This window comes from Vidua macroura, chromosome 21, assembly GCF_024509145.1.
Source record: "Vidua macroura isolate BioBank_ID:100142 chromosome 21, ASM2450914v1, whole genome shotgun sequence".
In the NCBI taxonomy this organism is placed as follows: Eukaryota; Metazoa; Chordata; class Aves; order Passeriformes; family Viduidae; genus Vidua; species Vidua macroura.
In genome coordinates this window covers 11,169,975-11,184,370 of record NC_071591.1, presented here as the reverse complement: position 1 = coordinate 11,184,370, position 14,396 = coordinate 11,169,975, and the positions used below count along the sequence as shown (strand labels likewise).

Here is a 14,396-nt window from a genome sequence, read left to right as displayed (position 1 = left end):
GATGAGGATGTCAGTACAAAGCCTTGTGAGGGAGGAGCTGCTGGGGTGGTCACTCCAGACACACTGGTCTTACTTGCAAAGCTTTTATTGATTTCCAGGAACTCTGAAGCTTAGCTTGGGCTTTCCCTGCTTTACAGCCCAGTCTGTTGAGAGCTTCCTAATAGTGAGTTTTGGGGGTGCTGACCTGTGCCCATTGCCTGTGCTATCCCCCTCCAGCTCTGTTCCTATGTCTCTATGCCTGTGCCAGGTCCCCTCACCTGGTGCAGGTGTGAGGGCACCCTGTGGTGCCTGCTGCCCAGGTGGGTGGCACAGTGTGCCTGCCTGTGCAAGTGGCTGCAGGGCAGCTTGTTGTCCCCAACTCTGCCCCTGCCCCCAGCTGGGCACAGCTGTGGCACCGATGGTGCCCATGGCTGTGCCCCCTTGCCCTCATCCTCATGTTCGAGGGGCCACAGAGCTTGTCCTGGTTGTGAGGAAGGGTGGGTGGCACAAGAGGGGCTGAGTGCACTGCAGATTGCTGCCAGCACCTGTGTGCCAGTGGAGGGAATTTGGTTGCAAGGGGTACAGCTCTTCCTGAGCCCCTGCAGGCAGGGGCAGGGTGGGCACTGACCTCCTGCCTGACCCCAGCCTTGGCCCTGCACCCACAGGGCACGTGCCCAGCTCACTGCGGTGCCCGGACCACGGAACGATAGGCTTGTATAATCTCTTGGCTATTGGGGCAGGTGTATTTGAACTCCTTGGTTTCACTGGCACTGTTGAGGTACCGCCACACACCGTGCAGGTCCTTGGGGATCCCAAACTGGCGGTAGTGCTGGCACACGACCTGCAGGTACAAACAGGGGAGACTTGCCCGATACTGTGCCAAGGAGGGCTCTACCACCAGGGCAGGCACCAGCTGGGAAGGGTGGCAGGGAGCCAGAGACATTCGTGGCACTGCACAGTGGAGGGCTGGCACTTGGGATGCAGAGAGGAGTGGGATCTGTTGAAAGGCATGGTGCTGGGCAAGGCTCCTGAGGAGAGGGATGCTGGGGGGTGCAGAACTGAGAGACCAGCTGGGAAAGGAGCAGGGGCTTGCTGTAGGTACCAAGAGGAGAGTGAGGGCATAAGGATGCTAGGGAAAGGAGAAGGGCATGGTGCTGGGATGCCCGTGGCTTACCTGAACAATGTTGAGCTTCGGCAGCAGGTTGCAGTCAGCCAATGTGAGGTGGTCTCCATCAAGGAAATGGCGCTGGGAGGCCCGGAGGTGGGGGTCCTGAGCCAGCTCGTGCTCTAGAGGGGCGCTCAGGTACTCATCCAGCTTCAGCAAGGCCCGCAGCAGGCTCCGCTGCAGCGCTGCAGGGAGGGTGGCCAGGTCACAGTACAGCCCTGCTTGCGGGCATGGGGCCCCTGCTCTGCTGTGGCCTCCTGCCAGCCCAGCCCAGGTGTCCAGGCAGCACCTGTCAGCCTCTTCCCACCTGGCTCAGGCTGGCACCTGCCTCTGCCCTCCCACAGAGACCTGGCATAATCACACTGGCCCGCGTGGAGTGGGAAGTGCCTGGACAGACCCGACTGGACTGGGTGGGGGGACTGGGAAAGCTCAGTGTGGCCAGGCTAAGCTTTGGGGTGTGGCACCCAAGAGGTTGCATGGGGTGCTCCCCCATCCACTCCTCACCCTCGTCCTGGGCAGGTACCGGGTTCTTGATGAAGGCAGAGAATTTGTGGAAAATGTTGTTCCCAGCCAGGCTTGACTCCGGGTACTGCGGGACCAGACTGGGGCACCTGTGGGGACATAGGCACAGCTGAGGCACGTACCAGAGGCTGACAGGCTCATGTGCTGTCAGCCCCCTCATCCCTCAGCTTGTCCTGCTCTTCTCTGGGGGGGCCCCTTCCTCCTCTCAAGGCAGCACCAGCCACTGACATGGGGGGGCCCAGCTGGTCCTCCAGGAACTCCTCAATGGTGATGGTGTCAGTCTTGGGCTCGCCGTTGTAGAGGAGGACGGGCAGCTGAGCGCCTGGTGCGAAGTCCTTCAGCACATCCAGCGCCCTATGGGAGATGGGTACACCACTGATGCCTGGCATGTCCAGGGTTCTGCAGGGCACCGTGTGTGTGTGTATCCACACTGTGCAAATGTCCCAAGCAAAGGGAGTTCTGGTGGGCTGGTACACAAGGTGGTGCCCTCAGGCCCCTTCTGCCTCAGTGTGTGCCCAAGGAAATACCTCCCAACCTCCCCCAAGCACCAATGATCACCTGGGGAGGTACAAAAAGCTTCATGCATCCCATAGTGCCCACCCTTCACATCCCTTCCCAAAGTGTTGGGGACCTACCGACCCCCCACCCTGCACATGATCCTGGCCCCAGGGTTGGCACCCCTTGGGAGGGGGCCACCACTCACCTCTTCACGTCCACAGTGGTGAGGGTGAAGGGCACTCCTTTGAGCAGCAGCACCATGAAGAGCCGCTGGCAGAAGGGGCAGTGCCCTATGCTCTCCCCATCCTCGCTTGCCTGTGGGCACAGAAGGAGAGTTCAGCTGCCCTTTCACCCTGGCACGGTCCCAGTGGGGTCCGCCCCAGAGGATACTGGGTGAAGATGATAGGGCACATGCCCCAGCCCAGCCTGGCAAGCTGTGCTGCTGTCCATGGCACCTGCTATGCCAGGCAAGGCTCCAGCTCCTGGCCCCTGCCTGCTCCCAGAGCCTCAGTGCCACACCCCAGAGCAGCCACATGGCATAGCAAGTGCTTGCCGTGGCACCCTCTGGGGACAAGGACCTCCCGGCTGCGGCAGCCTCACAGTGCCAGGGGGACAAGGGCTTGAGAGCAGTAGCGGCAGCAGGGGTGGCAGGGGACAGTCCAGCAGCAGAGATGTGCCAGAGGAAGGTGACACAGATACTGGTGGCCCTGTCACCAGTGGCCCCAGCCACAATCCCAGGTGAGCCCTATCCTGGCCTGCACAGCCAGACAGATTGCCCTGGCCAGGTGGTGGCTGGGAAGGGCCTGGCAGGTGCAGGCAGATGCTGTGGTGCTGGCCTACTAGGCCCTGCTTTCAGGGGGAACCTGGTCCAACCTCCTCAGGTTTAGCCCCCACAGCCCCTGTGCCTGCAGGGCAGGAAGCAGCAAGCAGTATGCCCTGGAGAAGAGCTTGAGCTGCCCGCTGCCTGTACTGCCTGCTGCCTGTCCCCCCACCTGCCTGCTGCCCCTGCCTGCCCCACTGCCTGCTGTCAGCCTCATTGCCTACCCAGTGCCTGACCTGCTGCCCACTGTCTGCCCCCCTGCCTGCCCAGTGCCCCACATCTGGGCACTGCAGTGGGCACGGGCAGCCCAGCCACCCCACCACAGCACTGCCAGGGTTGGTTGTCAGGGCTACCAGTGGTCTGGGGCACTGCCCTGAGGACCCCCCTTACCTTGATGAAGAGCTGGATTTGGGGGTTTTCAGCCATGCTGCGTGGTGACTGCTGCTGCACTACTGGCTGCATTCTGAGTGCCCCAGCTGAAACCACCGCCCCTCCCAGCCCACATTCCTCCTCAGGGTGCACCCGCTCCCACCCACGCCTGGCCCCATGGCACAGACAGGACGCCCTGCCTGTGGCCCCGCCACCGTGGCTGCTGCCAACCCCAGGCCAGTAAGTACAGCTAGTGGCATTGCCAGCTGCTGCCACTCCTGCCTGTACCCCCAACCATCCCACACTGCTTGAATGATGACAAGCACTAGGCACAGACCTGTGTTGTGCCCCAGCACTCCCTGCCCCTAGCAGGATTCTGCGCCCCCACCCTGGGCACTACCACTCTCCTCCTCAGCCCAGGCTCTCCCAGGCACTCAGCCCTGCCATTCCCCCCATGCCCAACTACACAGCCTCAATGGATTCAGTTATTATTTTTTATTTAAAACAATCATTATTTTCACATTTCATCTTTTTGTTTGGTAGCAATATACAGGCAGCTCCAAGGCATCCCCACCCCCAGGGGCCCCACACCCAGGGCTTAGCATGGCACTGGCGCCATGCCCGCGGCTGGTGGCCAAGGACGTGGAGGGAGAGGCGAGGCTGGAAGCGGGGCCAAACTCAATGAAGTGAACGGTGCTAAGGCAGCAGGCACCCCCGCCCTGGGGTGCTACCTTCCTTGGGCTGGTAGCTACCTACCACCCTTGGACTGACTCTAGCACAGCAACTGTACCCAGGCAGCACTAAGCCCATGGCAGGTAGGCCACCGTGGCCACCCAGGCTGTATGGGCACCTCCACTGACCCTCAGAAGCCATGCGGATAACAGCACAGTGGCAGGGGGAGGACTGGGTGGACTGGGAAGACACTCTGTGACTGGGGTGCCAGTGCCCTTCTGGAATCTGGAACAAGAGTGTAGTGTGGCAGGTATGGGGCAAGGATAAAGCCCAGAGCACAGCAGCACTGCCCACCCTGGGGTGCCCCAGGCTGCCACCAAGGTGACAGCTGGGGACTCAGAGATGATGCTACCCCTCTCCCTGATGGCAAAGGGCAAACTTTGAGCTGGCTTGTCCCCCAGCATCCCCTGGGGAAGGCAGAGTGTGGCCAGCATAGGAGCAGGGGCACACTGGTGGGGGCTGCCCCCCTGTGCCCTCCAATCTATCCCAGATCCAGCCAGTTTCCCATATGCCATTAAAAAAAAGTCTGAAAAAATCTGAAAATAGAGCTTCTTCCCCCAGTTTTCCCCCTATTGAAAATACTGTATACTGTATCACAATCCATAGCAGGTGGTATATGGGCCTGATAGGACCAGAGGGCATGGGGACAGTTGAGGTCAGGCCCTGCTCCTGTGCCCAAGTGGGGCCAGAGCCAGCCTCTCCCCACCTCCCATAGCAGTCAGCTGAGGTGCCTAGTGGTGCTCAGGCCCTCCAGCCAAGCCTGTGCCAGGGAGGCAGAGAGGGCATCAGAGCACACAGGGCAGACAGACCATGGCTGCTCCCCAGGAAGGTGCATAGCCACCCTGGGGTGTTGCCAAAGTCTGTGGCACCCAGCAGTGGTGGGGGTGGGGTCAGCATCACAGGCCCACCTCTAGGCACAGCTGAAGCTTGTTGAGAGCTGCAGGCACCAGCCATGGTTCCTGTGGGTGACAAGGCAGCAGGACCCTCTGCAAAAAAGAGGGGCACTGCTGACAGAGGGTGTGCCCGCTGCTGGCCAGTGACACTGCCAGTCCCACTACTGCAGTTCATCCTTCCCTCCCACCACCCCAGGCACCACTGCCAGGCTGCCAGCACCCACCTGGACTGTCCTGACCTCGTACCTTAAGGCCACCCCACACCAGCTTCCAAAGCCAACCTGGGGTGTTGCAACCCCTCTCCCAGTACCACCAGTGACCCAACAATAAGAACCTAGTGCAGCTGGTTCCTCGTACAGGGCTGGACACTGCGGAACAAATGTCAGGGCAAAAGCAAAGTGGAAGGGGACACAACAGAAATGTGGCAGAGCTGCAGCAATGCCCTGTGATATGGGAAGCAAGGGGCAAGGACAGGCAGGAGGCAGGATCAGAGACTTGAGGGTGAGGGACATGATATGGGGCAGAGGGCAGAAACAGCTGGTGCCAGCATGTGAAATACCCTGTGAAATACCCCTCTGCCCCACCACGTGCCTCTGCAACAGCACTGCTGCCTGGGGACGAAGCCAGTGCCCAAGGCCAGGCAGGGCCAGGGCGAACAGACCCATGGTGGGCAGGATGTACTAGTGAGGCCGAGACTCCCAGTGACATCCCACTCATGACAGAAACCGGTTATGGATGAAGGACGAGAGCACCTGCCCCAGTGGTGCCCAGGGCAGCATCAGCCAGGGGTAATGTGGAAGCAGCCATCCATCTTCTAGCTCCACGGGGCCAGGCCTGGGGAGGTACCCACAGCCAAGGGTCCCCAGAGAGTGCAACATGGGTGTCCAAAGGCACCACTCACAGGCCTGTGTGTCTCTGCCCCAAGTGAGTGGGGCTGGCAGTGCTGGCACCAAGCCATGTCTTTTCCTTCACAGTCTCCATCCATTGCATGTTGAGGACCATGCCCCCAGCATCACACAGTGACACTGCTCCGGCGGAGCTGAAGGGGGCAAAAGCCACCCCAGCGGTGGCTTCCGAGGTCCATCCAGGCATTGCTGTACCCACTGCGTCCTCCCTGGCATGTGGCTCCAGCTGTGGCAACTCCGCTCCACAGGGCAAAGGGAGAGGAGAGGCCAAAAGGGTTTGGTGGCTTGACAATATGGTTGTCTCCCGGGTCTCAGCACAGAGTGTCCGTGTTGAAGGAGAGCTGAGCCTGAGCAGGGAGACAGGCAGGGCTCAGGGGCTGCCCACTTAGCCAGTGTACCCAGGGCATCTGGGGCCAAAGTCTGGCACAGGCGGCACAACAGAGAGCCCCTACCCCTCCCAGGTCCAGCCACTCTACTGTGTCACCTCTGTGGTATCACAGCACCCAGTCCCAGGGCCTGTGGCACAGACACAGGTGGGACCAGGAACACCCAGATCTGGGGACAACCTCTCACCCTCTCCTCCTCAAAGCTGATGAGGCCTTCGTCGTCAGTCTCCAGGTCCTCCTGCTCCTCCACCACGAGGGCCCGCAGCTCAGTGGGGGCAGTGCGGGGGCGCAGCAGGCTCAGCACATGCTCCAGGGGTGACTGCAGGACACTGCTGGGGCTGGTCTCCTGCTGCTCCAGGTTGTCACTTTGCTTCTTGGCAAAATTCACAAACACCTGAGGAAGGAAGGGGCAGGAGACTCAGGTATTTTCAAGCACCTCCACCCCATGCTTGCCAGGTCAGGACCCAGGGCATCCTGCCATGCGGTGGTTGCCACCATGTTCCCCATCTAGCTCCAATCCCTGCCCCAAAGGCAGATCCTGCCTGGCACTTTGGCACTCCCTGGGGACAAGCATCCAGCTGCCCATGCTGTCTCCAGTCTTACATTGTCCAGTGTGGTTTGGCTGACAGAGTAGTCTTCAATGCCCAGCACATCCACCACCTGCTCCATCTTGCTGAAGACCTGTGCCAGTGAGATCTGGTCCGACTTCAGCTGGTACTGGGCCTTGGTGTGATGACGCTCCTGGGGGGTGATCACCGAGGGGGCACTGAGCCCTCACTCACAGATTCCCTCCCATCATCCCATGGAGGATGAAGGCTGCTTGTGCCCTGAAGTGGGGGCTGGCAGGGGACAGCATGGCCACCATAGGCAGCTCACCTTGAGGACAGCCTCAGGGAAGTTACGGTTGAAGAACCTCACCACCTCCTTGACATTGAGGCTGGACTTGGTGCGCACTGTGATCATGTAGCCATCACCGAACCTGCACAGGAACAAGGCACCGAATGAAAACCTGTCCCCTCATCTGCACCCCCACAACCCTATGGAAGGGGACGATGCTCTCAGGCAGCCACTACTGGACACCAGGTCAGTGGCAGGGCACTTCAGTGACCCCGTTCCCTGCCCACCTCTAAAGCAGCACCCACACAGAGGGCTGGTATCACAGATGCCACACTGTCACCCAACCATGGGGATCCAGCCCCCTCCTGCCCAGTAGCACACACAGGCTGCTGGGCCCCATGCAGGCATTCTGAGCTCTTACCTGTTCTTCAGGTGCTGAATGCTGCCAAGACACTTGAGCCGCCCATTCACCATGATGGCCAGGCGGGTGCAGAGGGCCTCGCACTCCTCCATGCTGGGGTGACAAAGGAGGGTTTCAGTGGAGGGCATCAGAGGACAATGCCAGGGCTATGGTGGGGGTAGGTGGAGAGCTAGGCCTCCCAGGCCATCACTCAAGTGCTGTGGCCCCACCATCAGGGATGAGAGAAGGCAACAGAGGATGTCCCAGGCTCCCCCTGCTCCTCATGCCAGGGACCGGGGAGCCAAATGCTGGGGAGCCCTCTCCCTCCCACACAGCACCCCAGGTGCTCGGAGGCATCATGGGGACAGAACCCCTCTGGACCTGTGAGATGTGAGCACCACGGAGCGACCCGTTTTGATGACATCCAGGATGAGATTCCAGAGGAAGCGCCGTGCCTTGGGGTCCATCCCTGTGGTTGGCTCATCCTGGGGGATAGACAGCACCCTCAGACATGCCAGCCCTGGGACGGATCCTGCCACACCCTTCCTGTCCTGCGTCCAGCTCAGGCCACCATCCCACACTCCAGTAGATGCATGGTGTGTGATGAAGCAGGGGGTGGGCACCTCCCACCCGGAGTCATTTTTCTACCCTCAGGGCGCACCAGGAAGATGAAGGCTGGGTATCCGATGAGTGCGATGGCTGTGGATAGCTTCCTCTTGTTGCCCCCGCTGTAGGTGCTGGCAGGCTTGTCTGCGTACTTGGTCAACTCCAGTTTCTTCAGTGCCCACTTGACCACCTGCAAGGCATGGGGGACTGCTGTCATCCTGCCAAGGACACGGGTTGAGCTTCCTGGCACATCAGCTGCTGAGGGCACTACTAGCCATGTGCCAATCACGGAAGCCCCACGTCAGCCCCTGGCACAGCCGTGAGCACTGGTGAGGACCTGCGAGTGCGTGTGCCTGGCCCTAGCAGCCCTTGTGGGCACACTGCTAGGGTAGCACTGCCATGAGAGCAGCAGCACTGGCTTAGGCTGCTGCTGCTTAGATGCCATCCCTGTGGCACAGCACCAGCCCTTGGATGCTGCTAACTGCTTGCCCAGAGCCCTACCCGCTCCTCATCCTTCCAGGGGATGCCACGCAGGCGGGTGTAGAGCTCCAGATGCTCCTGGGCCGTCAGCTCATCAAAGAGAGCATCAAACTGGGGGCAGTAGCCCAAGCTCTGCTGGACCTGCAGGAGCTCCTTCAGGATGCTGTGGGAGAGAAATGAGGGTTTGTGGGAAGAAGGAATTATTTTTTGTGAGGACTGCTGCTGAGCCCCCTTTCACATGCCTTTACACTGGAGCATCTTCCCCCAGGTAAAACCCCACTGGGCAGCCTCAGCACAGGGCCACTGTCTCTTGACCCACATCCCAGGTTGATGGTCACCCAGGAGGACACAAGGCTGCAGAGTCCCACTGGGACACACAAGCTCACTCATGCTGCTTTATCCTGGGAGCCCTCCAAGCAGACCCCATCCCATCCCCAGGAAAGCAAGCAGCCCCCAGGCTCCCCTTACCTGTGTCCGTTAATGAAGGCCTCTCCACCCGTGGTGCTCTCATCCCCTGTCAGCATCTTGAATGTTGTGGTCTTGCCCGCACCGTTGACACCCAGCAGCCCAAAGCACTCCCCGGGGCGCACACCCACACACAGCCGGTCCACAGCCAGGATGCGCCCAATCTTGCGGGACTTGTACACCTGGCAGGGAAGGGGATGGGGACTCAGCCCACCAGAAGCCACCTGGACCCACTGCCCCACCCACATCCCTGGGCTGGGCTGGTCCCTGGAGTCCCCTTGCAGCCTGTTGCAGCCCCCACCTTCGTGAGGTTCTCGATCTTTAGCATGTCATTGTCGGCGTCACCACGCAGGACCCGGTGCCTCTCATTGGCTACATCAATGTCATCCTCAATGGGTTTGGTGGAGACAGGCAGGCGCCTGTGGGAGGGGGCAGAGGCAGGAGGGAATGTCAGAATGTGGGACCAGGAGCTGCACCCCTGACAGGACCGGGCAGCTCCCACTCAAAACTGTCAGAAGGGCAGCCTGAAGCTCAAGTGTCCCAATGGCAAATCTTTACCCCAACATCCCTGCCCTGTGCCACACTCACTGGGGCTTCCGGAAGAAATTGTATTGGCACATGATGGTGATGAAGAAGCCAACAAAGCCTTCAATTGTCATGGCAACAAGCCCCCGTGTCACAATGTCCCATTCGAAGGGTGATTTCATTTTATCAAATTGCCCTGAATAGGAGGAAGAGCAGAGAGCAGCTGGGGACACCTTCCCATGGAGACAGCTTGGTTGTCCCTCCTGAGTTAACCCATAACAATGACACCGCTCCCATGCTCACCCACCACAGCTGCCTGGGCTGACCACAACAATGCCCTCTCAGAGCATGGGTGCTGTGGAAATTATCTGGCAAGTTTTCAACCTCAGTAGGATGAATCAACCCAACTGAGAGTGGAATCAGAGGGATTGGTCAAAGCCTGACCCAAAACTGTTCCTCACAATGCCAGCAGCACCTGGATTATGTACAGAAGCTGCTCAAAAAAACAGAGAGCAGGGGAGCTTCTGCGGCCAGGATGAAGCTGTAAGTGGCAAAAGGCTTGTGTTGGTTGGGCAGTGCAGCCCCCAAGAAACCCTGTCTGTAAGGAGAGTCCCTGCAGCCCCCATCCCTCCTGTCACAGCACAGGCCCACCATGGCCCACCACAGGCAGTGTGCAGCAGCAGCAGAACCACACGCCTGTCAGGCCTCACACCATCTTCTCCCAATGGGGCTGCTAATTGGGATGGCTCAAGGAACCACTTTCAGCAATGCTGGCACCATGCCGCAGCTGACCCTCAGCCATGTCTTCTTCTGTGCCCCATCTAGTCCACTCCCTTGGCTTTTTGCTCTGGGCCTCAGAACACTTCCATGGGGCAGACAGAGGGGATGTGCCAGCATCATAGTCCCCTCCAGCTCCACATGCCCTGGCACAAGGGAGGGAGAGAACAAGAGGCCATACCAATTTTGGCATAGTACTCATTGATGTATTCATTGTAGGCCATCTCCATCAGGCCGTGGCCCAGGTTGTAGTTAGGGAACACAAGGAAGCAGCTCTTCAGGTAGCTGTTCACCACCTTCAGGTCCTGTGGGGACAGCAGAGAGAACATAACCATCACACAACCCTAAGGGAGTGGTAGGATCAGGATCCCCAAGATCCAGCCCAGTCAGGTCTCATGGCTGATCCTGCTGGAAACAGAAACTTCCTGAGGTCCTTCCCAGCCTGAGCCGCCCCACAAACAGATGGCAGCGTCACCCTTCCTGGTGGCCCTCAGCAGAACTGTGAATGCCATACCTTGTCGTGCTCAAAGAGCTGCAGCAGGAACGTGGCGACAGTGGCTGTGATGCCAATGAATAGGTTGATGACTATGAGGAAGACGTAAGCAGAGCTGGGCACCTCAAACCAGAAGGAGGCTGGGTACATGATAGGGGTGATGGACCAGCTGGGGAGGTGCAAAGAAGCAGCACACGTCAGTGTGGCAGCAGAGGGGCCCCCAGCCTTGGGCAAATGGGGGCCCCTCCCAAATGGGCACTGCCCATTTCCATCCTGCTGTTCCCAAGCTCTCCCACCCCGGCCCTCACAGCCACTGCACTCCAGCCAGCTATGGGGGCTGCACAACATCACAGAATGGTTTGGACTGGAGAAGACCTTTCAAGGTCATGTAATCCAGTCCCTGGCCATGGGCAGGGACACTTTCTACTAGTGCTCCAAGCTGTCCAACCTGGCCTTGAACTCTTCCACGAATGGGGCAGCCACAGCTTCTCTGGGCAATCTGTGCCAGGGCCTCACCACCCCCATTATGAAAAATTTCTTCTTAATATCTGGTCTAAATGGCTATCTTTTAGTTTAAAACCATAAGACCCCATAAGACTCTGGAGGCATCCCTGGTGCCTCCTGACCACCCCCCTCTGAGCAACATACCCATAGAGCAGGAAGAGGGAGAGGACAGCAGGGAAGTTGGTGGGAGAGGTATATGCTGGGAGGTCAAACACAAACAGGATGATGATGCAGCACGTGGCTGGCACCAGGTAGTTTAGCTGAAGAAGACAGAAACTTCGGTGACTGCCCACTCCCTGGCAAAGCCCCAGAGGCTTGCCCAGTGGGGCCACATGTCCTGCTTACCATGTCCCACATGTAGTTGGCCAACCAGTAGATGACGGGGTCACAGCCGCTCACAAACTGCAGGTGTTTGGCCTTGGTGGCCTTTTCGGCCACCAGGAATACCACAAAGCTGGCTGGGACGAAGGACATGGCCACAATGATGAAGATGGCAATCACCACATCTGTGCCTTGCAGGCTGGATGGGGAGCAAGGAGAGCATGGACTCCATCACCCTCAGTTGCCTGGGGAAGGGCCACCCACCCTGGTGTGGGACAGTCACTGCACAGATCAGGGCATGGCACAGGGACCCCCACATCACAGCCACCCTGTCCCTCCCCACCATGCAGCCTGTGGAGCAGAAGCCTCGGCCTTCCCATGCAACCACCAGTAAAAAGCCCCCTACCTCCCATGGGACAGCCACCCTCCCTCAGACCCTCTCCTTGGACCTACAGGTAATCCAGGGACAGGCTGGCACTCGTTTTGTTCATGGGGTGATTGGTGACTGTGATGCCTGCAACAATGACCAAGAAGAAACATGGAAGCATGAAAACTAGCTTGGGACACAGACCCCTGTTCCCAGTCTGCCTGGTCCTGGCTGTGAGCAGGATGGGTTTCCAACCTGAAGCTCAAGAGGAGCTGGGCCCTCTGAAGCAACTCAGCTCCTCAAGGCCAAGCCCTCCCCTCACTGGAGAGCACCCCTACACATGTCACAAGCCCAGGCACTTTCAGGCAGCGCTTTGGGACATTCCAGCCCAGGCCTTGCAAAGAGCTCATCCCAGCTCTCATGTCTCAGAGCTGAGGTGTGTGAACCCCTGTTCCAGCTGGACACAAGCCTGCTTGGCCCAAGGTGGACACTGCACTTTGGAGCCTGGTTGGATCATACCCTAATGCTGTTCCTGACATGCTCCTGCCCCCAAACACCTGCAGATCCTCACCATAGGCAGCAGGGTTGCCCTTGCTCTTGGGCAGGTTGGCTCTCAGGATGGCGTTATTGAGGGCATTGAGGTAAGTGGGCATGCTGTGGTAGCCCTTGTTGTTGTAGAAGACCTGGAGGAGGAGAGAGGAACAGTGGGAGATGGCAAGAGAGCTGGGCCCAAAGATGTACTGAGAGAGAGGGCTAGGATGGGATGGACAGCCACCCACAGGGCAGGCATCCTGTGCTCAAGGCTATAGGGAGAATAGGCCATTGCTGACTGTGCTGGGCCAGACCTGCTGACCACTCCCCCGTGGCTGGAGCCTCCCAAAGCACTTGGAGAGCAATGCAGAAGAGTAGTCCCAGGGGTCCTTGCTGCTCCCTTTCCTCCCCACCTATCTCCCCTGCCCTGAGGTGCAGTGCTGTCCCACCTGGGCCGTTCTCCGCACAGCAATCTTGCGCACTGTGGCGGGAGCCCTGGCTCCAAAGGACGCCGGGATGGATTTCTGCACGTTTCCAAACGTGAGCGCCCCATACCTGTGGAACAAGGCACTGCTGAGGAAGCTGCAACTGCTATCCCCCACCTCCAGGGGTAGAACCATGCTTGAGCATGTTGCTGACTCCAGCCAGCACCCTGAGGCAGGTGTCCCCAGACCCCTGGTTCTCACCCCTGCTCTATGGTGCAGGACAGACCCTCCCAGCCTCCCCTCTTGCCTGTGCAGCCGGAAACGGTCCGAGGTGTAGAGCAGATACTCAGAGACGTTGCGCCCTGTGATGTCTGTCAGGATGTCCCCTGTCACCACCTTCATCTGTGGGGGATGGCCCCCCACGCCACTAGGGCATGAGAAGCCAGTCCCCTGCATGGAGCACGTGCACTTGATGGGCTCATGGATAATGCGGGGCAGGGCAGGGGCTGAGGTCACGGTCCCTGAAGAGCAGAAGGGATGGCTCACAGCCAGGCTCCTGCCTGCTCCAGCTGCTAGAGACAGCATGAGTCGGGCAGCTGGGCAGGTAGGGTCCTGGTGACCAAGAGATGGACATGCAAAAAGGTTTGGGGGGACAGAGATTCAGAGGTGGGCCATGAGGCGTGGCTGGAGAAAGAAAGGGCTGGGGACCACATCCAGCAAAGGTGACGCAAGGCTGGCCACAGGGCTTTGTGACAGTGTCACCATCCAAGGGGCTCTACTGGCATGGCTGGGGCTCAATGGGGACAGTGTTCCAGGACCAAAGCCACAAGTTCTGCCCTACAAAGCTCTGCTGTGTTGCCAGGCCAGACCACAGGTACTCCCAGGGGTCCCTGGAGCTGCTTCTGTGAGGAGATGCATCACCTCCCTGCTGGAGACAAATTCCAGACACAAGAGCACCCAGCATAGGGAATACCTTTAACAGTGGAGAAGGTTGTGGAGTTCCAGGCATGGAGCAGGTCGTCATCCACTGACATGGGGTAGTCAGAAGGAGCCGGGGAGGGAGGTGGTGGCACGAAGTTGGAAAGCGGAAGGCCCTGGGTGAAGGAGTCGATGCACATGGCATCGAAGTACTTGGCTGCCAGCATTTTGGACTCATTGCTATTGAGGTTGAGGGTCTGCATGGGCTGGTCCAGTGTGTTGTTAAAGGGTGTCTTGAGCACGCAGGTGGCCCCCACACCAGAGGGCAGATGGAAAGTGTTCACCAGCTGCTGAGGGCTGGCATCAGGAGACAGCCTAATGCTGCAGGAGCAAGGAGTAGGAGACACAGATCTCAGCACTATGGCTATCTTCTTCCAGGACCTCGCTGAGGCCTTGGCACTTATCATGGGCACACACA

At 59.2% G+C, this 14,396-nt stretch overlaps 2 protein-coding genes across 3 annotated transcripts in view; both read right to left on the bottom strand.

The window, feature by feature from the left end:
• Positions 1–69: 69 nt before the first annotated feature.
• Positions 70–3,411, bottom strand: CLIC3 (chloride intracellular channel 3). 2 transcript variants are annotated; one of them, XM_053996452.1, is made up of 6 exons: positions 3,375–3,411; positions 2,370–2,479; positions 1,895–2,020; positions 1,649–1,755; positions 1,154–1,329; positions 70–820 (listed from the first exon to the last, which is right to left on the bottom strand). In XM_053996452.1, exons 1-6 carry the CDS (start codon positions 3,408–3,410, stop codon positions 659–661), a joined length of 717 nt encoding a protein of 238 aa, XP_053852427.1. In that variant the 5' UTR covers position 3,411; the 3' UTR covers positions 70–658. The 2 variants fall into 2 exon arrangements, with proteins under 2 accessions (XP_053852427.1, XP_053852428.1); XM_053996453.1 differs by lacking the exon at positions 1,895–2,020.
• Positions 3,412–3,833: 422 nt separating this feature from the next.
• ABCA2 (ATP binding cassette subfamily A member 2) overlaps positions 3,834–14,396 on the bottom strand; it is a 33,134-nt gene continuing 22,571 nt past the window's right edge. The window contains exons 30-49 of the mRNA XM_053996095.1: positions 13,974–14,299; positions 13,308–13,521; positions 13,025–13,130; positions 12,616–12,727; positions 12,131–12,191; positions 11,702–11,876; positions 11,501–11,616; positions 10,874–11,021; positions 10,541–10,664; positions 9,646–9,778; positions 9,359–9,476; positions 9,061–9,239; positions 8,614–8,755; positions 8,168–8,302; positions 7,888–7,991; positions 7,528–7,620; positions 7,146–7,248; positions 6,873–7,010; positions 6,457–6,663; positions 3,834–6,230 (exon numbers count right to left, since the gene is read on the bottom strand). Of these exons, the coding sequence (XP_053852070.1) occupies positions 6,195–6,230; positions 6,457–6,663; positions 6,873–7,010; positions 7,146–7,248; positions 7,528–7,620; positions 7,888–7,991; positions 8,168–8,302; positions 8,614–8,755; positions 9,061–9,239; positions 9,359–9,476; positions 9,646–9,778; positions 10,541–10,664; positions 10,874–11,021; positions 11,501–11,616; positions 11,702–11,876; positions 12,131–12,191; positions 12,616–12,727; positions 13,025–13,130; positions 13,308–13,521; positions 13,974–14,299 (2,770 nt within the window). The 3' untranslated portion in view covers positions 3,834–6,194. The remainder of the gene's footprint in view (positions 6,231–6,456; positions 6,664–6,872; positions 7,011–7,145; positions 7,249–7,527; positions 7,621–7,887; positions 7,992–8,167; positions 8,303–8,613; positions 8,756–9,060; positions 9,240–9,358; positions 9,477–9,645; positions 9,779–10,540; positions 10,665–10,873; positions 11,022–11,500; positions 11,617–11,701; positions 11,877–12,130; positions 12,192–12,615; positions 12,728–13,024; positions 13,131–13,307; positions 13,522–13,973; positions 14,300–14,396) is intronic.